This window comes from Nyctereutes procyonoides, unplaced genomic scaffold, assembly GCF_905146905.1.
Source record: "Nyctereutes procyonoides isolate TBG_1078 unplaced genomic scaffold, NYPRO_anot_genome, whole genome shotgun sequence".
NCBI classification, from domain to species: Eukaryota; Metazoa; Chordata; class Mammalia; order Carnivora; family Canidae; genus Nyctereutes; species Nyctereutes procyonoides.
In genome coordinates, this window is record NW_026575082.1 from 28,845,273 (window position 1) to 28,871,539 (window position 26,267).

The 26,267-nt window shown below is 34.3% G+C and overlaps 1 protein-coding gene across 2 annotated transcripts in view; it reads right to left on the reverse strand.

Moving 5' to 3' along the window:
- The window catches only part of LOC129514449 (activin receptor type-2A), an 82,321-nt gene that overhangs the window by 21,338 nt on the left and 34,716 nt on the right, over positions 1 to 26,267 (reverse strand). Inside the window, exons 2-4 of one of the 2 annotated variants that reach the window (XM_055333029.1) lie at positions 10,870 to 11,077; positions 7,373 to 7,482; positions 7,016 to 7,170 (exon numbers count right to left, since the gene is read on the reverse strand). In XM_055333029.1, coding sequence (XP_055189004.1) covers positions 7,016 to 7,170; positions 7,373 to 7,482; positions 10,870 to 11,077 — 473 coding nt within the window. Of the gene's footprint in view, positions 1 to 7,015; positions 7,171 to 7,372; positions 7,483 to 10,869; positions 11,801 to 26,267 lie in introns of those variants that run through there. The other variant, XM_055333028.1, reaches the window with a different exon arrangement.

The window sequence follows — 26,267 nt, forward strand, 5'->3', positions numbered from 1 at the left end:
TGACAGAGTACTCAAAATGCAATCTTTTATTGAACTAATTTCAAAGTCTCAACATATAAATATATATATCTACAATGGCTTCCATAAATATACCTTTTGAGTACAATTTTGAAGTTGTTACTCTATCAGCAGTAACAGCTAACATATCTTGACCACTTAACATTAGGTAGGCACCTCACATGTGGCTCCCAGTCACTCCAAACTGGAGTCAGGCATTTCTCCTCTCCTCCTCCTTTGACCAAAATTGTTGAAGCAACTCCCCTCTTTCTTTACCTTTCATCTCTAAGCTGCAAAGTCAAATGACCAACCAACCACTAACCCATTTTTTATCTACATATGAAGTATGGGCTTCAAAACAGCCAGCAAGGACTGTCCCTCTGCTGCTTATCACTATACATCAGCATGATGCCTGGCACACAGCAGGCACCCAAGCATTAGGTGAGTGGTTAAGCTAAAACAAAACAAACTGGAACACCCGCTAGCCTATGTGATACAAACAGCTTTCACTAACAAATGGGCTTTTTCATTTTATTATCTCAATTAACAGAAGATTTTACAATGATGAAGTAACTAGGAATGAAGGAAGAAGAGATCTACAATGAGGTCCAGGAAATAAAAAATTAAGAGAAAAGCAAAGTCACTTCTTCCTAGCTTCCACCTCACTCGACAAGAGAAAGGAGAAATTATGTACTCTGGTCTATATGCATCAGCCCTATTTGAAAACTGGAAGATGGGACCCTCTACAGTCCAAAGGAAAACTGAACTCAAAGTTTTAAAAATTCAGTGGAAGTCATCTTTAAGTAAGTGCTTTCATTATTAACTTTAATATATAGCTAAACTTGTTTTAGGCTTTGGATAAAGCTTTTAATTTTTTTTTCCTTCTCCCCTTTCTTTCCTTTTTGCTTTTGGATATGGAATTTCAATGTATCTCCAAGTGAGCCCGTTCATGCATTTGTTAAGTAAAACAGCTCATACGCCTAAGAGTAATTTTTTAAGTAAAGCTGCAAGTCTACAAATAATTTATGACACTTCTCCCCAAAATCAGTTTAGAAGTATACATAAAGTTGTAATAGAAGTTGCAACAAAAATAATCACACATAAAGGTGAAACACACTTTTGTAGTAGCTCTGGACTATTTCTTTGGCATCTACAAAAAAAAAAAAAAAAAAAAGCCCAATGCCAAGACAAGAGCATTATATCACCATACTTTAAACATGCTAAAATAAGACAGTTAAAAATATTCGTGAAATGTGGGTTCCAGGTCTTAGCAGAAACCTAACACCAACTCTAGGCTAATAAAACATCAAGTTTTGATATTTCATGAGCATACATTAAAGCTACAGTAAATTTCACTTAAGAACACATCATTTAATCAGAATGAGATTGAAAATAATTGAGCTGAAAAGCTATCCACAGTATACTGTTAAATTAAAAGAAACCAATTGTGAAATAACATTCTATAGTTTATAAAAGGGGAAAAAAGCATATATTCAAACAAATGAGATCAGAAAAAGGTGTCAAAGGATACATTCCAACCTGTTAAAATTGATTATCTCAGGAAAGCGATAATGGGGAAAAAAAAAAAAAAGGAAGAACAAATGGCTCTATCTCCTTTCTTTTGCACACTTCCTTCTGTATAATTTGTCTTATTTTAACAGGCAAGTGTTTGGAATTAATTCTTAAAAAGAAAAAATTTAAAGGAAAGAGAAAGTGAGTCAACCTATTTCAAGATGTGCTTCTCTGGATATGATACTCATTTTGCAAGTATAACTTAATATTAGCATATTAATACTCATTTAATTTTAGTAAATTTCTCCTGCATCCTCTGCCAATAAGTAAGCAGTACCCTTTCCTAAACTGACTTGGCTGAATGATGCTACGCTACCCTTTCGGTATCTTATTAATTTTAAATGGGTACATACACAGACTCATGTTCAACAGGAAATCCTACACAGCATTTTCACAGATGGCTCGGTTTCTCGGTGGACCGTAATCTGACATAGCATGAAAGGACAACCTGTTATTCACTTTAATATTAAGGTCAGCAGTATTATTTTGTATACCCCAATCAGTATCCCAAACATCTGAAAACCTTTACTCTTTATCAGACCAAAATCTAGACAAAATGTCATGATGTAAATAACTGAAGAGACTGATGTCTTTAAGCAAGCATTACAGTTGCAATACTATAGTGCTACTTATATAGCCTTTAAAAATGAACAGGAAGTTGATTTCATACCTTTTTAAAGGTAGGTAATTTCTAGGCTCTAAAATCCACTTTCTTATCTAGTGTTTTTCATCAGCACAAATATAGATCTAATTTATTAACAGGAAACTTCAGCTCTCATATGGTTTTGAGAGCGATGCAAACACTTTTATTGAAACCACATTAACTCTAACCACGGTAAGACTTCTTAATCAGAGTCAATGCATCCATTCCCTCATATTCTTGACTCACCAGCACTAGAAAAACCAGTTTGTGTTCAGTTTACTCACTCTGGGTTAAAAGAGCAAATTCCTACGTGTGGAAAGCCAGTTTCAGCACAGATAAAAGAAAAGGACCTAGGGGATGCAAATTTAAGAGATGCTTCAAGCTTGTGATTCCAGAAAGAACTGTATACTGGCATCGTCTTACAAAAGCCTGAATACTTCAACTTATTTTACCCTAAAGAAATATGGCCTCAAGATTTATCTTAAAACTAAGCCATCAAGCTTTTTATTAAATGAATCCCTGGGCATGCTACAATTATCATCTCAGTATAACTCTAAATGCAACAAAGTCAAATTCAGCAATTCATCACTTACCGAACGGTTCTACACACAAACATCGGGTGAATCCAGTATGATTACGACACACAGCTGGTCTTCAAGGGGCTTACAATCAAGTGGGAGAGTGGAACACGTACACAAATGACTAGGGCCTCTCTCAATTGGGGTTATTCACCTGAATCACACGAGACGGAAACTGACTGCAGCACTATTTTCTCAATTATTTCAAGGGCAGTACATTACTAATACCATTCTAGATGCATATAATGGACGGCTTAGGGTGTAGTGAGAGGAAAGAATAAAAAAAGTAAATGCATGGAAGTACAGAAGGCTCCCATGTCATACTCTCAACTTTGTATTCTTTGCCATGGATCACTGAAAGCCCTCAAATAGTTTTAAAAACAGAAGGAAGATAATCAGACATGTAAAATGCTATTTTACAGCGATAATATAGATGGAGAGAAAGAAGACCAGCTATGAGATTACAGAAATAATCTCAGCCTCAGATGTAATAATGTCCTGAACTACAAGAAGGATGACATTAGTCTCCTAATCAAGAAGGACAAAAAAAAATGAATGAATGGGACTTGGTAAATGACAGGGCCTAAAGAGGTAGTAGTTGTCTCCCAGGCTTTCATCCAGAGTGATGGGGAAGACAGTGTCAGAAACATAATAGTTAGAAACATATATTAGAAACATAATAGTTACAGGTTATAAAGAAAGAAACAAGGCTTCAAATAAAAATAAAAACAGCAAAATGACTTTCTCCATGACTCTATGCTAGATTTGAGAATTAATATTTTTTACTGATTACTAAGAACCATAAGACCAGATTTTATATCATGTAGATCCCCAGGTCATTTCTTCACAATAAAATACAAGACTAGAAGAAATTCTAACTTGGTGTCTTAGAAATAAAGAATCCCACAATTTAGCTGTCAGAACTAGCTTAGTAAGAAGATATATATGGATATCTCGTGTCCTCCAGGATGCCAATGAGAAAAAAGACTGAGATCAGACCAATGAATGATCACAGTATATATAACTTCAGCTTGCTCTGTGAGATTCACTGTAAATTCTCTTCAAGTACAGTTCTTATTGTAGGCATGACTTGTCAATAAGATGTTACCACAATGAGACTAATGTCATACAACAGACCAGTTCATTCACAAACCAGCCTTCAGCCTTTAGCCAAAGCTTTAAAGAAAAGTTTCCCCAAGAAAAGGAATGAAAAATTTCACATCACTAAGTGTTTGAAGAATTGGAGGAAAAATGTTTCAGAAATCCACAAGAATATATGATCTTTTCTTAACTAGCCTTGGAATTCAGCTTTGAACATGGGGACATGAATATGGAGTGAAATACAGAAATCAAGACCTTAAGACTTCGAACGTATGTCTCCCTCACTTACTACTCCTATTCCTCATAAAAGTCTTGAGTATCAACTCAGAAGCACAGGAATCCTTACCTACAACCCAATCATGCTAACAAACTTTATTCTAAAATGTGCTAAAAAATGTTTTAATGGAAAACACTTGAATATGCCCTTGTATATATCCATGACTTTTCCTTTTTGTCTTATGTGAAATAGTGTGGTATTATTGCTCATTTTAGTAGTCAAACTATTCAACAACCGAAGTAGGAAAATAAATTAGCCTATAGAATGCTTTTGAAATGGCAGAGATATTTACTGAATTATCTAAAGCACCAGAGACACCAGCTTTTGGGGGGGGGGAGGGGAGAAGAAGAAGAAGAATAGCATAAGCAGTAAGAAGAGTAAAGCTTTACTGCCAGTCCTTGGTTCAGATTCCAGCTCTGACACTTGTGAGTCTTGCTATGTCTCAATTTCTTTATCTATAAAATTAAAATTAAAATTACATAAACCCTGTGAGGTAAAATCAAATGAGTGCTTTTCACACCTGGCTGTTCACAATCACCTTGGAAACTTATTAGAAACATATCATCTTAGGCCCCACTCCATACTTACAGGGCTGTGGCCCTGGAGTTTGTATTTTTTAACAAACTCCAAAGATGAGCCTTATATATCAGTCACAATTTAGAAATCATGAGAAAAAATTATGTATTTTATGTTTTTACATATTCTTATATAAAACTTAAGTATTTATACATATGTGTAACTTAGCAGTACCCTAGTACACTGTAAGAGTTCAATAAATCCTTGCTGTTGTTTTCAATAATTATTATTAATAATTATTTTGAAACTGGAGATAAAACTTGAGCATTTTTAACAAAATGGCCACTAATCAGTGTTGTAGAACCTCTCACTAAAAATGATACTTAAGGCATGACACTATACTTTTGAGACACAGTGAGAGATGACATAAATGAAATTTCCAAACTGATGACAATCCCTCTTCCACAGTTTATTTTTCCTAACAAAAGCTTGACCATTCCAGATCATTCCATCACAAAATCTTAAATCTAGTTCTCAGTTTTCAGTAATTCATGTAGTGTATGCAAAGTCACCACAGAGCAACCCAAGTGCTAAATAAATGTGTACAATAATACTAACCTGGTAACAAATAATCTAAAATCCAGAAATGGATATTCATTGGAGACTCTTGGTTCTCGGTTACTTACGAACAATAACTGCATCTTTCCATTTTAAAAGTCTAACCCCTTAAATTAATTAGCATTTCTAAGTAAAGTGGCCTCATGTATAGGATACTGAGCCCTTTTTAAAAAAGTCCAACTGTAACTTTGTGCTAATATTATATAAATATCAATGTTATCTATAAGAATACATTTTTATTTTTAAAGTTCCATTAAAAAACTTAAATTTATTTTTCAATTCAGTTTCTAGTTTTCTTCTATTATATCACAAATCTAGGGTAAATTCAGACACTAAGTACTAGACACTCTTTCTTCTAAAAATAGAAATCAAAAAGTAGTTACCACCAAAGGCAGATAAAGTGGATCCTATGGCCATTTGGAATAAGCTACATCTGTTTATTAGGCAGTGAAATTTTTATTTTAAAATACTTTCAGAGATAATTTTTAATAAATCCACAACTTGGTTACTAAGGTTTAAAAGTTAAAATATTTCAGCTGCATAAAACAGTGTTTACCTAATTTACTGAATAAGGTATTTTACCTTTGGGTTTATTTCTCCATGTATACATCTTACAAAGATTATGTGGATCAATAACCTAATGCTAACAGATTGCTGCCAAGTACTGAGAAAGTAGTATGTTATGTAAATAAAGCTTACAGAGAAGAAGTTGTTTTGGTCATTAAATTATAGGACTTTACCGTTCTTCTACCAAGTTTTAACCATTAATCCTAGTATTAGAGTAACAAAGTTAAACCACAGATCCAAAAGGCCAAGGTAATCTGATCTTAAGAGTTAAAAGAAACACAGTTAAAACTAGAGTTTGAAGATGTCGCAAACAAGTATAACTACAGTTTTCACCCTTCCTGAGTCTGCAGAATATTAACTACTTATATTAAAAGAACTTGTAAACCATTGTACCAGTACCAACTGTCTATGTGATAGAGAAAGAGGAAAATTTCATGAATTTAATCTGATTACCCACCATATCTATAGTTTAAGGTAGATTTGGGGTCAGGAGAGGGAGTAACGAGGGCACTGAAAAAATTTTTAGTATTAAAAAAAAAGCTTTTTAGTTTTCAGTACACACTTGATATGCTGCAAATAAAAACAGTAACAACAAAAAACACTTGAACTACTACTAATAAATTATGAAAAGCACTGTTTATCTGCTCCTCTTCCCAGAAACATTTTTTTGTATATAGCTTCCTGATGCCTTTGTGAAACCTCCTTTTCCACACTTTCTGGATCACCTTACTAAAACTCTCCCTATGGTTAAAAGGATATTTTGGCAAGTAGTCTTGAAAAAGGCAAAAAAATTAAGGAATGGAGGAAAGAAGAGAAAGGACAGGTTATGATATCACTTATCCATCAATTACTTCTCAAGAAACAAAGCTGGGTAAATCTCACACTTGAAAGTATTACAATGACAGTGAAACTGTCCAAAGAACAGAATACCCTTTGTTCTACTTTACCTCAGCTCCAAAGTGAGAAAAGTTTAGGACACAGCAAATTACTAAATTTGGAAAATTAGCTATAGTTGCCATAACAATAAGCATTCAAAAAGTAACACCAAAAGAAAATGATTTATAGCAACCCAGTGGGTTTCACCACAGTAATAGTTCTGTGAAATATACAACTTAAAACAGCACAAGGTACAAGACAACAACTTACTTGAGTTGGAACAAGTACAGGAGGGTAGGCCATCTTATGATGCCTATACACCCAAAATGCACAAATAACAATCCCCGCAATCAACATAAGTGGCACCAAGGAATAGAGCAATATGTTGTAATAGGGTGGCTTAGGTGTAACTGGGTTCGAAGTAGCTGTGGAAAATGGAAGGAAAAAAACAATTCAGATTTGGTCTACAAAATTCCACAATTAAGTATTTATTGATTTATAGCATCAAATTTTAGGAGAAAAACAAGAGTAGGAGAAGGTAGGAGTAAATTATTCCATCAACACAAAATATGTTTTGCTTTCAGTGTACTAGTTGAACAGATCTATGTATTTTCCCTGTGAACTTACGCTGTGTGACTTCCATCTCCGGAAAATAAGAAAACCTTTCGTTACACATATTGCCCTCACAGCAACAAAAATACACTTCAGGGCTGTCTTTTTTTTCTATACAATCAGTCCTATAAACAAACAGAGGAGAAATCATTAAAAAATCAACATTAAACTGAATCCATAATGGGTATTTTTCTAAAATTCTTCTCAGAGATAAAATAATGGAAAATTCATGGTCAACTTAAAAGATTTTTATTAATATCCAATGATCAATTCTTAAAAGCCAAAAAACATTCCAGTAATCCTTTTACTAAATCTCACTTAAAAACAAAAACCAGCTGCTTTTACAGCAATGACACTAGCTTCTTGAGGCCACTGCTATGACCTTAATCTGGTTTTAAATCATCAATCTAAGGCAACTGTGTTTCTTTAATTATTAGAAAAGTGTAAAAAGGAACATAGAGCCAACGAAGAAATTTGGCTTACGAGTGCTTTCTCTTACAGGACATATAGCTTTCCCATTGCATTAATTAAAATGCTGAACACTATAAATAAAACTATGTGTATGTGTATACACCAATACCCATATATACATATATGTTTATATATAAATATACACACACACACAAAATGACCTAAGTTCCTTTCATGGCAGGACCTATCTCAACATCACAGACCCAAGCTAGATTTGGGAATTAACAGTATCATTTTTTGGAGTAGATTTAAATTCCCTAAACACAATGAGCAAGGGTAAGATAACCAACAAGTAGAAAACAATATGTAACAAGATATAGAACCTAATAACTCAAAAACTGATATGAGGTTGACTGGGGAGCTGAGGAGATAGGGATTCAGCCACTAGAACAAACCCTAATCAGCCAATAAATAGGCATACCTGTTTGAAAACAAACAGATAACAACAACAACAAACCTTTAAATATGCTAATAAACATCAGGTAAATTTAAAGACATATCCTACAAACTGCAAACTTTTGTGATGGCTGTTAGAATAATAAGGTTGAATTTAAAATGGAAAGCTTAAGAAATTTCAAGGAGAAGCCTGTTTTAACAAAATCAAACATTAAAATTAAATCTACACCAATTCTATTTAATAGAAAGTAAAAGACAACTGAAAGCTAAATCTTAAGTTATAAAAAATATATGTTTAAAATCTTAACATTTAGAATCATGCCTCAAATTATAGGAGGGGAAAATGATAACTCAGCCAAATTAACTCAAAAAAGTACTTTTCCCTATCCAATTTCATTCTTTGTATCATTGTCTTTTCTCCATACTTTGATATTTCTTGAATCTTTTCTTTTTCCTTCTCTTAACTATCAGGTGAGACGAACAGTAGTTTCTACTACAAAAAGAACAAGGATCTTTGGTTTCAACTAATTAATAAAAATTTGGAAAAAATATTTTCCCCACTTTTTTGGAGATAAAACTGACATAGCACTACATTAGTTTCCAGTATACAACATAAATGGTTTCATATTTGTACATATAGTGAAATGATCACCACAATAATATAATGTCCAACATCACACATAGTTAAAAATTATTTTGCTTGTGATGAGAACTTTCAAGATCTACTCTCTCATCAAACCACCTGGCAAAGTTAGGCATATGACTGAATTTCAGGTGAAATCTCAGGGTCATGAAATCGAACTCCTCTCTCTCTCTCTCTCACTGCCCCTCCCCAACCTCCTCTCTCTAAAAAAACAAAACAAAACAAACAAACAAAAAAGACAGAAGAAAAATCTACTGTCTTATCAACTTTTAAACATACAATATACACTACACATTAGGTGAGATCATATTGTATTTGCGCCTTTCTCTACACAATTAATTTCACTTAGCATAACATCCTCTATGAGTGTATGTGTTTGTGTGTGTGTACACACCACATTTTCTTTATCCATCAATGTACACTCAGGTTGCTTCCAATCTTGACTATTATAAATAATGTTGCAATAACCATATGGGTGTATGTATCTTTTTACAAGTTAATATTTTCATTTCCTCCAGATAAATACCCAAAAGTGGAATTGCTGGATCATAGGTTAGTTTTATTTTTTGAGGAACCTCTATCCTATTTTCCTAGTGGCCCTACTTACCTTTCATAAAAGCAAATATCACTTGATGATCACCTCTATTAATGAGAGGCCAAGAATCAGAAATGCAGCTAAAATGTGTAATTACAGAGAAATAAGCCTGGAAAATCCACAGATTTAGAAGTATACCCTAAATACTACAATACCGTGTGTGTGTGTGTGTGTGTGTGTGTGTGTGTGTAAGATTTTAATTTCTCATGAAAAATTGAGATAATTCCATTTTCATGGGCTTATTCAACAATTTTGCTATTAATGACATATGGCTGGAGTGCCTGGGTGGCTCAGTCAGTTAAGCATCAGCCTTGGGCTCAGGTGGTGATTGGTCCTGGGTCCTGGGATCAAGCCCCACGTCAGGCTCCCTGCTCTGAGTCTGCTTCTCCCTCTCCCTCTGCAACTCCCAACCACTCCTATGCTCGCTCATGCACACAGTCTCTTTCTGCAATCTCTCTCAAATAAATAAATAAAATCTTTAAAAAAAATCACATGTGGCTAATCAACCACACGTTCATGATTATCAACTGAGCCTCTTGAAAGTCGATAGGCCAACTATCTAGGGTTCCATGAGTGTATCAGTATTTTCTGGCTCCAAAATGTCTGTTTCTCTAGGACTCTGCAGCCTCTGCCAGTCATCAGCACCCACCCACAGTGGAAATCCTGGGGCCCAGGCAGTTTGAGTGATCGCCCATTATCTACAGGACTCCTTATAGAAAGATCACAGGCAGTCAACAACATCTCTACTGTAGCTTACTTCCAGTACAGAATAAAACAATTTAAGCAAAATCTTTTAAATAAAATGTAGCTTTCTACGAGGACTCTGTTAGTACTGATGTAATTCTGAACGTCAAGTTAAAATGTCTCTCGGGGGTAAAGAACAAAGGCCTACTTTGCAAGAAAAAAAAAGGAAAAAATGCAGGAAGATCAATTTCTTCCAGATACATAAAGAGGGAAACTAAAAGGAAATTAAATACTATGATTAAGCTTTACTTTTTTTGAGGACAGAGGATAGATTTTCAACAGATATACTGTCGTTTAAAGCAATTTTAGAAATCCTTTTTCCTTAAAATTGACATTTAAAAAGTTTATCATTCCAATAACAGAAGGGAAAAAATGGTCGTATCTATAGTTCTCACTACTTGGTAGATTATTCAAAGTATATCAAAGATAAAACATAAAAATGCCATATTTTATTACTTTAAAACACGTATCTTATCATTAGAGCATGTTATAATGGCCTTCATAATCCCATATTAAAAAAGAAACATTTAAGTGAAAATACATGTATTGATCTTTCCCCCTTTAAAAAGGGAGCATGTGTGTGTGTGTGTGTGTGTGTGTGTGTGTGTGTGTAGGGGGGGTGGTTATTCAACATTCTCATAAAACAATAAAATGTTTCCTTACCTGTCATAACAGTTGATATCATCCAGCCAACAACCTTGCTTCACTATTTCAATGGAACCAGAAATATTCTTCCAGGTAGCAAAACAATGTCGCCTTTTATCTTTGTCACCATAACAGGGTTCAACACCAGTTCGATTGGTTCTATCTCTCTCCCAATTAGCATTATAGAAAATACACTCCTGAGTTTCTGATCTACCAAGTATAGCACCTATAAGACAATAAAACAACAACTTAATATAACCGTATTGGCTCTTAAGAGATTGTCTCACCATATACCAACCTCAGATATTCCTAAAATGTCAGTGACTTACGGTCTCCCACTGTGTAACACTGGGTTTAGGTTTCCACATCAATCTCTGTACTCGAAGTATAATACACAGAACAACAGAAAGTGACCAAAAATATCACAAGATTTCTCTGAAAAAAAAGTTTTAAGAATGTCCTTGATGAAAAGCTGTAAAATTGTTAATTTAATTAAATCTTGACCCTGGAGAGATTTATTTTCCAAGGTGACAACATAGGAGCTAGGCAAAAGCACTTCTGCTGCACACTGAAGCACAATGGTTGCCTCAAGAAAAAGCCTTTGCATGACTGAGCTGGTAATTAACCCAGTAGTGGTTATTCAGACTTGGGTATCTGACACACAAAAGTTCTCAAAAATGAACCAACTAACCCTATTACTTCCAGAAAAATAACTAACATTAAACAATGTCAATGATAAATTTGATCCTTCAAGCAAAAAAAGAAGTGTGAAAATTTTGTGTCACCACCGTTAGCCTGACACTTTCCCACCGCCTGGGTGGCTCAGCTGGTTAAATGTCCAACTCTTGATTTCTAGTCAAGTCATTTTTCAGAGACATGAAATCAAGCCCTGCTTTGGGCTCTGCCCTGGACATAGAGTCTGCTTAAGATTCTCTCTCCCCGCCCCCTCTCTGCCCCTCCCCTACCCTACTCAGACATGCATGCGTGAGCATGCTCTCATTTAAAAAAAAAAAAAGAAGAAGAAGTCTCTCATGAGATCAGTGGTGATAGTGATACGTGTAACTTTTAAATACTGAATAATGAAATGTGCCAATAGTAGGTCTACATAATTCAGAAAACCAATATTCTCTAATTGAATTATGTATGATGTTATAAAAGCATTTGTGAGTTTAAAAAAAAGCCATTTGATGTTCAAGATAGTCTCACAGATTTTAATATTACAGAGGTCAAAATATTCATTAATGGTTTCAGATTCTGCACTGTAAAATTAGCTTTTAAAAAACTATCTCAAAAAAAAAATAAAAAACTATCTCTTACCATATATGGAAAAACAAGGTAGTGGAATACCCAAAATAATTCTGAAAAAGATATACAAAGGAGAATGCATACTACTGGTTTTCAAGACTCACTATAAAGCTTCAGCAATCAAGACAGTGTGGTCTTAGCGAAAAGACATTGCTTCAATGGGACACAACAGAGGACCCAGAAATAGACCCACACATAATATTCAACTGACACAAAGCAAAGGTGCCAACACATTTTGATAGAGAAAACATAGTCATTTCAACAACTGATGCTGGAACAATTGGACATCTCATGCAAAAACCAACAACAAGACAAACTTCAACTCATATCTTACACCATTTATAAAAACTAACTATAATCAAATACCTAAACTAAAACCTTCCAAGTATAAAACTTGTAGAAAAAAAATATGAAAAATCTTTATGACCCTAAATTATGAAAGATTTCTTAAGACATGAAGTACAAAAAAAGAACTGATAAGCTGCATTTCATTAAAATGAAAACTTCTTGGGGTACCTGGGTGGTTCATTGGTTAAGCATGCGCCTTCGGCTCAGGTCATGATCCCAGGACCCTGGGATTGAGCCCCATGTCAGCCTCCCTGCCTGGTGGGGAGTGTGCTTCTCCCTCTCCCTCTGCCCCTTCCTCTGCTTGTGCTTCTCTTTTTCTCGCAAATGAATAAATAAAATCTTTAGAAAAAAATTAACACTTCTCTTTGAAAGCTAAAGGAAAAAAGTCACAGTCTAGGAGAAAATACCTGGCAAATTATATATCTAAAAAAAGCTGATATTCAGTATACAGAAAAACTTCTCACAAGTCATTACTTATCATTACTCATAAAAGTCATTATTTTTATTTTTTATTTTTTTAAGATTTTATTAAAAAATTATAAATGATTACTTAATTACTTAATCATGAGAGAGAGAGAGAGAGAGAGAGAGAGAGAGAGAGGCAGAGACACAAGCAGAGGGAAAAGCAGGCTCCATGCAGGGAGCCCGATGTGGGACTCAATCCCGGGACTGGATCAAGCCCTGGGCCTAAGGCAGTCGCTAAACCGCTGAGCCACCCAGGGATCCCAAAAGTCATTTTTTAAAGCCACTAAATTTCTTTTAAAAATGGGCAAAAGATTCAAAATAACACGTTTTGCTGAAAAGATATGAATGGAAAATACTACATGTAGAGTCTCAGTATCATTAATCATTACAGAAATGCAAACAAACTAATTATAATATTGATTAAGATGTCTAAAACAAAAACAATCTCAAATGCTGATAAATATGTAGAGCAATTGGGACTTTCACACATTGGTGGTTGGAATGTAAAATGGTCCACCCACTTTGTAAAGCCAGTTTGACAGCTTCTTATAGTTAAACATATATACACCTACCATACTACCCAACAATAGCATGCCTGGGCATTTACCTAAGAAATGAAAAACATATGTTCATGCAAAAACTGTACATGAATGCTTAGAATGGCTTTATTTACAATCAACCCAAAACTGGAAACAACTCCATATCCAATACTGGTAAATGGATCAACAAACATCCATACAATAAAAAGAAATGAACTAGTGATACCTGTAGCAACACAGATGAATTGCAAACACATTATGCTATGTATTATGTGATTCCATTTAAACAGTATTCTGGAAAAGGCAAAACTATGTAGACAGAAATCCAATCAGATGTTGCCAGAAGCTGGGACTGAGGGGCAAAAGAGTGACAAAATATTCTACATGATGACTGGCTAGAGGTTATATAATTTATGGGTTAATCCAAACTGACAGAATTGTATTATTAAAAAAAATACATTTTATTCTACGTAAATTATACTTCAATAAACCTGACTTGAGGGGAAAAAAGCAAAAACTCTACCACTTGTTGCGTTTAGGTATTATATCAAAGAAAAACATCCACAATTTCTAAAAATACTCATTTTTCTAACTATATATCTGTGTAAGGCCAGATTTCCTTCATATCAAAAGAACATACCACGGCAGACTTAATGGAGAGATACAACAATCTAGTTGTCTTCCACTAAAACAATTAAGGAGATTTGTAAAAATTTCACATTTTTTTGTTGTGGAAAATATTCTTCATAAAAATGTTCTTTGGTGAACATACAATGGATTATTGCTACTTTTAAATAAATATTTCAAAATTGTATCAATTTCTAATGTGATGATGATAGATATAACCCCTATTTAAAAAAAAAAAAAAGACTCTGGGATTCTAAATTTATAGTCTTTAAAAAGTTGAGACCAAAAAGTGTGAGAACTTGCTGCTGCTGTACAATGTGCTAGTACACAGATGGAATTATAAGCTGCTAAAATCTGTAGCAATATTAGTGCAACGGACTTCTCTCAACTATGGAAGAAATAATAGCACGAGCAGACATATTATAACCTAAGGCTGCTAACTCCATGCTCTTTGTATTCTATAAAAAAACCAAAGGTGCTTCTACTATGTATGTATATAAAAACTATTTTCTAAGTTATTCCTTTTCAGAAACCTGTTGAAAATACCAGCAAAGTAAGTTTCCTCCTCTACTAAACCCAAAAGCAATCATTCACCGTCACATTATTATCTAAAACAAGGTATGGCAAACTTTTTCTGTAGAGGGCCAGACGGTAAATATTTTCAGTTTTGCAGACCAACTGGTCTCTGTCACAACTCCTCTCCATTCTGCGCTTACAGCACAAAAGCATCCATAGGACACTATATGAATGAGCATGGTTATATTCCAATAGAACTTTATTTATAGACACTAAAAATGAAATTTGTGTAATTTTTACATGTCAAAAAACACTATTTTTGTTTTCAACCATTTAAAAATACAAAAATCACTCTTAGTTTACATCCTAATTTGGCTCACAGGCTATGTGGTCAGCTAACGTTTAAAACAATTTCCTAATTCCAACAGTCTAGCTAACCTGCCTTTTGTTTGATTTGTTTTGTTGGGGACAAATCCTCTGCAAATTACCACTCATGTAATTAGTATTAATTAATTTTAACTTCCAAAGAAGATGCCACTGAAGCATAGGACACCATAACACCATTTAAATGAAATAAAACTGACAAAAATAAAATACTGCCTAGAGCAGAAATGCCAAGTAAGTTTCATCTTTGGTGTCAATTCCAATCAGTTAATAGTAGCTGCCCAGAGTAATAAGGATTCTGAAGCAAAAGGGTCTTCGACTTAGTATCTGCCATCTCTGTTCTAGAGAAAAGATAAACAAATGACCATTTCTTCATTTTAAAAAATAATTTTTTCACTTAATTTGTAAAGGCAAACAAGATTTCAGGATGGTTTTCTAGATTTAGATTACCATTTGATTGATATTTTCCAGAGATACAAGACTGCTTATACGGAAAACTGTGACAATCTCATCACCCCCTCTTCAAGCTGATCCTGTAATCTGTCTCTATCTCATCATTTCTCCAACTCAACACTAAATACAGCAACATGATAATTATAAAAATAAAGTCAATTACACATACATTTTATGTTAAGCTTGCATTGTGACTTTAAAGGTGCAATTCTGAAAAAAAAAAAAGGCAAAAGTTGCTTACACGCACTAATTTTTAGCAGCAACTTCCAATTTAAAATTTTTTGAAACTTAAAGCTTCTACCCATAGGTTTATTCTATCAAAGTAATTCAAAATAGTTCATACTAAAAAAAAATAGTTCATACTATTTTCAAAAGAAATAAACAGACATAAAGGTATTCATGGTTCTTAACAAATCATATACAACAGAATCCTCTGTTTTCTCAAATTCCTGTTTGAGTCCATTTGTAGCCCTGGGAATAACTGAAAACTCTATGACAGGAGGGGTATATACCCAAGAAAGTGTGTGTGTGTGTGTGTGTGTGTGTGTGCGCGCGTGCACGTGTGCACACTTGCTTTCTTTGTCTTACTGACAAAGACCCACTGGTGATCTAATGTTCCTCCCTAGTTAAGTACCACTGGCTTAACAGATTGTGACATGAATTTAGAATTTCATTCACAAACTGTGGCCTTGAGTAAATTACCAAAACTTTCATTACCCTGTTGCCACAACTGATTCAATTTCCATAATAACTTTATAATTATTATGGATAATTCCATCATTTCATAATTCACATTCAGCCTAGTTATAGTAAATCAATGAGCCTAATCACAGAATCCAGTATCAGAGTTAATTTAGATAATAATTCTATTTCCAAAGTACTACTTTATGCTTTAATGACTGGTACCATTTTTTCCTACCATTTAAAAAAAAAAAAAAGCAACACACTGAATCTGAAATTTGGTAGAACGTTTAACTATAAAATAGCCCAGCAAAAGTCATATTTAAATCTAAAATACCCCTCCTATGATGAAAAAGCAGGTTTCACCTAAAGTAACTGTTTGAGGATAATTGGGGTTTTATTTTTTAAAAGCAGTAAATATTAACATAATGCCCCAACACTAATTTTACATAATCTCTTCCAGAAACAGAAAAGACAAGCCTACTTCACAACTGATTTTATGAGGCCACCTCATAATTACAAAAACAAAGAGCACAAAAAGCAAAATATAGACCCGTATCTCTTACTTAGATGTTAAAGTCCTCAGAAAAATTTATACAAACCGAATCCAACAGCATGTTTAAAAAGATTTTTAAAAACCCACACCAGGGCAGCCCCAGTGGCGCAGCGGTTTAGCACCGCCTGCAGCCCAGGGCATGATCCTGGAGACCCTGGATCGAGTCTCACGTCAGGCTCTCTGCGTGGAGCCTGCTTCTCCCTCTGCCTGTGTCTCTGCCTCTCTCTCTCTCTGTCTCTCTGAATAAATAAATAAAATTTTTTAAAAAAATAAAAATAAAAACCCACACCAAGCAGGATTTATTTCAAGTTCATAAGGTTGGTTAAATATTCAAAAATCAATCAGTGCAATCTGCCAAATCAAGAAGCTAAAAAATAAAAATAATATAGTCTATCCAGTACACCAGGAAGAGAGGCGAACTTCCTCAAACTCAAACTTTTCTTCTCCTTCCCCCTCTGAATCCTCCCCGCACTTGCATGCATCTGTGCATGCTCCCAAGTATGTGCTCTCTCAAATAAGTAAATACATAAATGAATATATTTTTTAAAAGGTAGTACCAATTACAATTGCTCCTATGATTATAAAATACCTAAGATATAATCAGACAAAATGTATAAAATCTGCATGATAAAAATTATAAAATATTAATGAAAGAAAAAAAAGACTTGAACATTTGGAGAGTTATACCATGATAATGTATAGATTTAATCCAATTCATATTAAAATTTAATCAAACGTCTTTATAGACATAAATGAACTTATTCCAAACATTTTTGAAAAAGAATAAAGTAGGAGAATTCATGCTTACTGATCTTAAGCCTTACCATAAAGCTGCAGTAAATATGACCATGTGGTAATAGAGGAGGGACAGACACAAATATCAATAAACACACAAAAAACCCAGATAGAGATCTATACAAATATGACTAATTTTGGAAAAATGAACAAAAGCAACTCTATAGAGAAGAAAAAGCCTTTTTGATAAATAGCGCTAGAGCAATGGCACATGGTTCAAGCAAATATTTCTTAAATGCCCTCCCCTCTGCTATCTATCATCGTTTTAATAGTTCCTGAAAGCCCAAGTCTTGCAAAAAAAAAACCTCTTAGGCTAAATCTCACATGTGACAATTTTCAGGTTTTCTCAAGGTAGATAGATGCAATAATCCTAGAATTTCTAATCAGAAGTCCTCCTGCCCTCAAAATGTACACACTTGCAATCCAACATAAAATGTATTCTTTTACATTTATTGACTGTTTTTGATCAATTGCCTACACACATTTTTTACATGTCTGAATGTCAGTGGGTCTAAAACTATCCTTCCAAATATAAATCGTACTTAATGAATGATAACATGTAAAAAAGCAATGTAACAACTAAATAACAAAACAAAACACCAACTACTGCTGCTTCTCAGCTTCAAAGAGCTGGAATTAAAATATCTTTAGCAATTAAGAATTGCATTAATTTGTTTTCTGATTAAGATGACGTTTTTCAGAGGTCTGTGACCTGCATCACCCTATCACGATGTTCCTATACATGTAACCAATATTAAACAGAAAGGAAAGTTGTTTGGCTATCTTACAAATATGAGGCTCTTTTCTGAAAAAGTTTTCCAATGGTGTCTGAAACTATCAATAAGTCATTGAGAATACAATATTAACAGGCATGCAACTGAATGTCTTCCCTAAACCTGTTCCTCCTACAGACAATTTAGTCCTTTAGGAAGGGTTAATGAAGTTTCAAAAATATTAAATAAAACTTGATAAGCTCTTCTTGTTTCTCTCTCACATGGTACTGCTTCCTGCCACTCTAGAGATAGAATATGCATCCAGAGAGAATCAATAGCAGCAGGCAGATAAAACTGAATGATGCTTTTAATCCAAAACATTTTATAGTATAAATTTTAAAAAATAAAATAGTATCAAAAGCATTAAACAAAAGAATGATTTTACATAAGTAACGGAAATTCTAGTATAGTACACTCCTTCATGGTGTATTATAAGAAACCCTAAAATAAGTAAATGTATACAGCATTTTATTAGTTCAACAGTTATTATTTAATAGTCTCTCACTATGCTAGGTAATCATCCAACTACCCAGAAACTTGCAACTTGAATGAATATCATACAAGTCTCAATTTGAAGGATTTCCCGATTTCCCCATAAGTTATTTTTAAAATTTTGACCAACTTAAAATATACAAACCTTTGTATATTCATATGAAATAGTCCAGTATATACTTATTTTAATGAACTTAGTTTTATGAATATTTTAAAATCATAAAACACAAAAATTTTACAAAACAATTCTGTTCAAGTTTCACATGCAATTCTCAACAAGTGTCACTACTTTCTTTCTGAGTCATTGAGAAGTATCAAAACATGAATCAGCTTCACTTACATTTAAGTTGCTTCAAAGTCATATAGAATACTATCCCTGGAAATGTTTTTCCAAGCCAATAATATCCATTCACATAATACTAAGAGTAATTTTTCATTGTTCCATAGGTATATTTTGTGCTCTTCATAAAGTAACTACTGACAGTATTGCTTTAAAAAGTGAGCTTTTCAAGTTTTTTTTTACAGCCTTTGTAAATTGTTTACAATAAATTTTATTAAACTAGTACCACCACCACCCCCAAGAATAATTCATTCATTTATACTCTTTATCCCCTTCTACCTATTCCCTTAGGAAACTGACATAAACATTCAATCTGGCACTGACTGGCATCATTTCAAGCTTGTCTGTCTTTTCCAAACATTACATTTTCATTCAAAATAGAATTGAAAGAGCCTCAAAATATGGAAAACTGTAAGGATTCAAATATAAAATTACTCTTTTCCTGAGGAATAATCTTTCAGAGAAAACTATGCTTATATTGAGCATTTACAGATTAAAAAAAAATTGACCATATGCTTATACTATAAATTAACACACCAAGATAAGGGCTACAGATAAATGCTGCAGAAATTAGAGTTGTAAACCTAGACCTCTATTAGACTATGAGCTTCTAGAATAAGCCCTGTTACCACTTTTGAATTACCAGAGCCCAGCACAGTATAGGAATTTAACAAGTATACACAAAACCAATCAATTCACACAGAAAAGAAAAAAAGAAAGGCTCTATGAGGAAGTGGAACTAAAGCAAACTATTAAGGAGAGACAAAAAACTATGGCAAACAGAGGCAGGGAAGATAATGACCACATCAACAGGAATGTGAATAATCAGAGTATTTGCCAAGACTGCTCTTATTAGACATGCGCATTCCATGTCATTTGATGTTGAATATAATCAAGGCAGGTTTGCAATACATCAGAGCTTAAGAAATGAAACGATATTTTAAAGATTAATCTGAATACAATGAGTATTAAAGTGTGTTAGAATAGAAAGAAACTCAGTAAAAGCCACACTAAACACTAATAAAAACCAAGGTTCTATACTATCACATACTTACCAGACAGCCACAAGTATCAAAAGGATTGGCAAATTAGAAAACAGAGATCAAGTTTTTGGTTTCTACAGTCCCTTCTTTGGTCCCTCTTAGTGTAATAAAATAAGGGATAAAAGTGATTTGGTTTATAAAAGTCTTTGGGGTTTAGATGGTTGGCGGTTTCTAAATGTTTATCTCGTATCATCTGACAAAGCTGGCTTCCACACTATCTCCCCTTTGTTTCTCTTTGTTGCTAACTCTGCTCCTGATATTTATTCCTACTGTCATGAAAGATACATATTTTCAGGGATAAGTAAGATATCTTCAAAGATGAGGCCCAACAGCAAAGTGTTTTTGCCTACAGACACAAAATGTGTGGGATATCTATAAATGCCCAGGATGCAAGACTAAAATAGTTCTATCCAGTTTTCTGGCACTCATTTGAAATATGAATTACATCAAAACAAATACAAGTAGATACAAGTATTACCTGCACTGTGTAAAACAGATTTCTGATATTAGATGTTCATCTTGCGAGGGCAGGGGAGATCGCAGTGACTGCGGCTAGAGACCAGTACTCCCACCAGAATTAATGGGCTATTTTGGAAATTATATAAAAGCCAAAACTCAGCATAAATTTAGAATAGTAAAATATAAAAGGTAAATTCTCAAAATCAGAACAGAACTCCTAAAACAGATTAAGGAAGCACACATACAGAATAGTTCCTACTAAAACCAACCTACACATCTCAATTACACTGAGAACACACTATGAAAATTAAATTTTAGTGCTCTATTTACTTGGGAGGTGTGGCCTTCTTTTTAGTAAATCATCAAACTCTGATGCAAAAAGACTAAAAATGGGTAATTTCAGCTGCTATACAAGTAACGTGAAATATCACCCGAGAGCCGGTAGTATCAAGGGTGAGAAACTGAAAAAAAAACAAAACAAAAAACCACCTTATTACAAAAGTTTTCATCAAAGTAATACCTGGCATTTTAAAACCAGCAAATGAAGAAAATTAGCAATACTTATTAGTGTAGCTTTAACTAGCAATACAATTCTATTAAACGAAAAGAATGCTGACTAGAAACAAACTTTGACACTGAATAACAATGGATATAGAATCAACCTAACTAACCTTATTTTTAAAATCACCAATAGCTTTTTTTTCATATTTATAACCAAGATTCCTAGTATTAGAAAAGAACATAATCTAAAATTCTTATTTACTACTATTGTGTGTTATATAATCTGTCCCTTTTCAAGAAACTCATTTAAATAATGTTTCTGTACAACTATAAACACATCATAGGTCTTCCAGTATCCTTTCTTTTCTACAGTAACACACACCACTGAAGACAAGTCACTTTCCCTATTTGGTTGCCTTGGGCTGTTTTTAAGTATTAGAAAGAAAAATAAATCCATAATGTGCCAAAAGCCTTCTGATAAACAAGTTAGAAATATGAGGAAGGAGAATACATTTTCAATTTTTTTTCTTAAAGATTTTATTTATTCATGAGAGACGGGGGGGGGGGAGGGGGGGCAGAGACACAGGCAGAGGGAGAAGCAGGCTCCATGCAGGGAGCCCGATGTGGGATTCGATCCAGGGTCTCCAGGATCACACCCTGGGCCGAAGGCGGGCACCAAATCGCTGAGCCACCCAGACGTCCCAAGAATACATTTTCAAATAAAATTTCTGGATGGTAATGAAAACATTTTAGGCCCTATCAATCTTTTTTTTATTTATTTAATTTTTTTTAAACTTAAGCACCTCCTTACTACCAATCATTTCTAAAGGAAAACACAAACACTTTCTGGCATTCTTCCCAGAATTTTTTTTCCCTTACCTGTTTATACTCTGTACTTAGTACTTACTATTAGTCTGACAAAATATTACAAGATTCTGTCCATCTAGCTCAAGTAATATAAACTAGAAACACAACTACTATGGAATAAACTAAAAATCTAAATGTTGTATGTTATGACACCAGATACAATATGTGCATGGGTGTGTAATAAGGAGAGTAAAACTACTTGTAAGTCAACATTTAACCACTGGTTACTTAAGGACTCCTAACATTAATTCCTAACATTAATTCCTGACAAATTACTAAGATAACCACCGAAAACGTATTACAACATTGTTAACTCATAAGTGACTAATTTTTCCCATATAGGTAGTTCAAAAATAAATATATATTTATTTTGTAAGGACGAAGAGATTTTTTTTTTGACGAAGAGATTTTTAATATTATTTTTTAAAATTTTAATTCCAGTAGATTTATTAGTTTCAGGTGTACCATGTAATGGTTCAACAATTTCAAACATCACCTAGTGCTCATCACAAACTTACTCCTTAATCCCCATCATCTATTTCCCCCATGGCCCCATCCACCTCCCCTCCAGTAACCATCAGTTTATTGTCTATAATTAATGAAGACCAAGGGGCACCTGGGTGGCTCCTGTCAGTTAAGCATCCTACTCTTGATTTTCAGCTCAGGTTGTGATCTCCGGTTGTCAGACTGAGCACCAGACCGGGTAGGGCTCCATGCTGAACATGGAGCCTGCCTAAGGTTCATTCTCTCTCTCTCCCTTCCCCCCCACCCCCCCCCCCCGGCCTCTGCTACTTCTCCTGCTTACATGTGAGTGCACTCTCTCTAAATAAAATCTTTTAAAAAAAGACCCAGATTTGAAGAAAAATACTAATTTCTCAAACCTCTTCCTTAAGAAGTCTCTACATAAATAAAGTTTTAGAGCCCCAAAGAGATAACCAAGTTGTAATGGTAGAAGTTCCTTTTATAAAAGAAGCAAGCAGCCCTCTTTAAATAAATACTTTAACAATTTCTCGTTTTTTTGTTCACTTAATTATACCAAAAGCTGAGCTTCTTTATTAACAAAACTTTTTTTTTAAAGATTTCATTTATTTATTCATGAGAGACCTAGAGAGAGACACACACACAGAGACACAGGCAGAGGGAGAAGCAGGCTCCATGCAGGGAGCCTGACGTGGGACTCAATCCTCGGACCCTGAGGTCACACCCTGGGCTGAAGGCAGATGCTAAACCGCTGCGCCACCAGGCACTGCTATTAACAAAACTTTTAAAGGACCTCATTTCTTAAATACTCTCTAAGCACAGAAGATAATCTAAAAAGGGATAGTTCAATAAAAGACACTAACCTGCACTTGATTACTAAACTGCTAACTAACTAAAGCCACCCATTATAATGTTTTCTCCTAAAAGAAAAATACTTCACATTAGTATATTTGGTTAGTTGCCCAGAATAAAGCATTGATTTTATCATCCACTACCAAAGAACTTCACTTTCCTAAATACATGAAGTATATATAGAATAACAGTAACCAAGAAAAGAGCAAATCACAAAACTCCAAATTTCTGATTCAACTGGCCAGCACTTGGGACTACATTTACGATTACTTTTCTAGGACAATCCAAGAAAGCCTGGCAAACTTCCAAATCTCAACCTTCTAATTAAAAAAGGAGGAGGGATAGTGGTTATAAGAAAAGTCCTGCTTTCTTCTAATTTTAAACAATGTAAGTAGGTTTCTTATTATGGGGGGGGGGGGTAACGACAAAAAAGAATAGGAAAATAGGAGCCCAAAGCTTTCCCCTTACAAATGAGAAAAATCTACCCTTCTACCCTTCTGTCCCTGGCAGGACAACTTTACATCTAGTTTGGTGACATGCTACATGAAAGCTTAAGGGATATTATTTATGTATTTCACAGAGATAGAGCATCAACTACATCCAACAAATATAGAGTGCTAGCATAGTATGTGCCAGGCACTTTGATCCTTTACTAAGCAGAAATAGTGAGAAATAAAGTATTTCGAAATTTGAGATCTTTAACCTCAACCTAGGAAGAAGGGAAAAAAATGAGAGGCTGAATTTTCAGAACAAGACACTAAGGTAGAAACAAATACCTCTAAATACTTCTGAACTTCAATTAAAGCTTTTTTTTTTTAAAGTTTTTATTTACTTATTCATGAGAGACACAGAAAGAGAGGCAGAGACACAGGCAGAGAGAGAAACAGGCTCCCTGTAGGAAGCCTGATGTGGGACTCGATCCTGGGACCCCAGGATCATGACCTGAGCCAAAGGCAAACACTTAACCACTGAGCCCCCCAAGCGTCCCTAAAGCTTATTTTAATTTCTCCAGGAAGGTAGGTGGGAAGGCAGACTAGGTTAATAATCAGAAGATCACAAAGACTAGGGAATTTCACGTATGTTTCTTTATCAACATTTTATTTAAAGGAAAAATTGTGCTACTGCATTTAAAAATGTAGACTTTGTCTTGGAACTGAATTTACAAGATAAAATGACAAGTAAAAAAATACAGGGGCTCAAGTAGGTTAAGCCTACAACTCTTGATTTCACCTCAGGGTCTTAGATGCAGCCCTGTGTTGGGCTCCCTAATAGGGAGTCTGCTTCTCTCCCTCTCCCTTTGCTCTCTCCAAAATAAATAAATCTTTAAAAAAGAAAAAAAAAAGGAAATATAAAAATCAAGTGAGATATCCTGACTTGCATACAAAAGTGCTCACCACTAATTACTGCTTGATATTACAAAGCAGCCACATCAACTCCTTATTGCTAGGTAGTAAGGACACTTTTTAAAAAGTAAATAAGCCCTTTACAAATGCATTCATAGTAACTATAAAGAAACCATCCATTCGTATTAACACCCCTAACAAATAAAACAATAAAATAATGTCACCCAGCTTGTCAAAAGAATATTTATAGGTAACTAAAACTTGAAAAGAACAAAACCAGGCCAGAGACTTAAGTTAAAAGCAACAGAATTAGAGAAAATCTAAGCTAGTTTTGTTTAGTTTTTTTTTTTTTTTTTAAGATTTTATTTATTTATTCATGAGAGACACAGAGAGGCAGAGACACACACAGGCAGAAGGAGAAGTAGGCTCCCTACGGGGAGCCCAAAGCAGGACTCCATCCCAGGACCCCGGGATCATGACCTGAGCCAAAAGCAAGTACTCAACCACTGAGCCACTCAGGTGCCCTAAGCTAGTTTTTGAAAGAGATGTCAGTAGAATAAGAAGGCTATTACTTCAAGTTACCAACATCTCTTCCTAGGCTAGAGCAATGACTTTCCAAGTTGATTTCTCAGCTTCCACTTATATCTCATCCAGTAAAGTCTTCATCCAAAAGTCAGAGCCTTTATTAAAGCAAACAAAATCAAGTCACTCCCCCAACCCAATGCCACTCAATGGTCTCCCACTGCTCTGGGCCTTAAAATAAAACTTGAACAAATCTTCTGAGGCTTCCACACTCTGGCTCCTCTTCAGCCTCAATTCACACCACACAAAGAACAAACTCAGACCTTGATACATTCTTTCTACCACTCCCTCCCTATTTCAGGTCCCTTTTAATGTTTGAGATAATGGAGTGGAGTAAAACATTAAAAAAAAAAAAAAAAAAGCTTGAAAAAGCTGAAGAGAAGTTACCAGATCATGGCAAAATATCAACTCTAATTTGGAAGTAGTTCTCAAACAACTGAGAACACAGTTTGATTACATTTAGTACGTTTTAAAAATATATACATTTACCATCAAATTTTACATTCCCAAGAAACTACTGATCCCTAAGCTCTCAAAAACTTAATGTTATTTTCTATGATATTTCTATAAAAAGAAAGCTTTATTTGCTAATTCGTAAGAGACAAAGCCCTTAAATATAATAACTTTTCTCTAAAAATCCCTAGTCACAATAATCCAAAACATGCACCTTCCTCCTAAACCCAGAGAAAGCTGAGCAAAAATTTCAGATAAACATTCCAAATCAAGTATCTGAATTTAGTTACTGGCCTCTTATTAGCAAAAATATAAAAGTTACACTTATGAAAGTTACATTTGCCCCCTTTAAAGATAAATACATCTATCTAATACCTTTCAATAATTATCAAAGTCATTTTAAGATATTGGTTTGTCTGATGCTATTAAAGAGTAGCAGGAATAATAAAATTAGATTAACACATTTTTACTTAATATTACGAAATACATTTAACCTAAATCTTTTACTTTTTACAATTTTAAAACATTCCTTCCAAATGCAGATTGTCTTTACCTTCTAAAC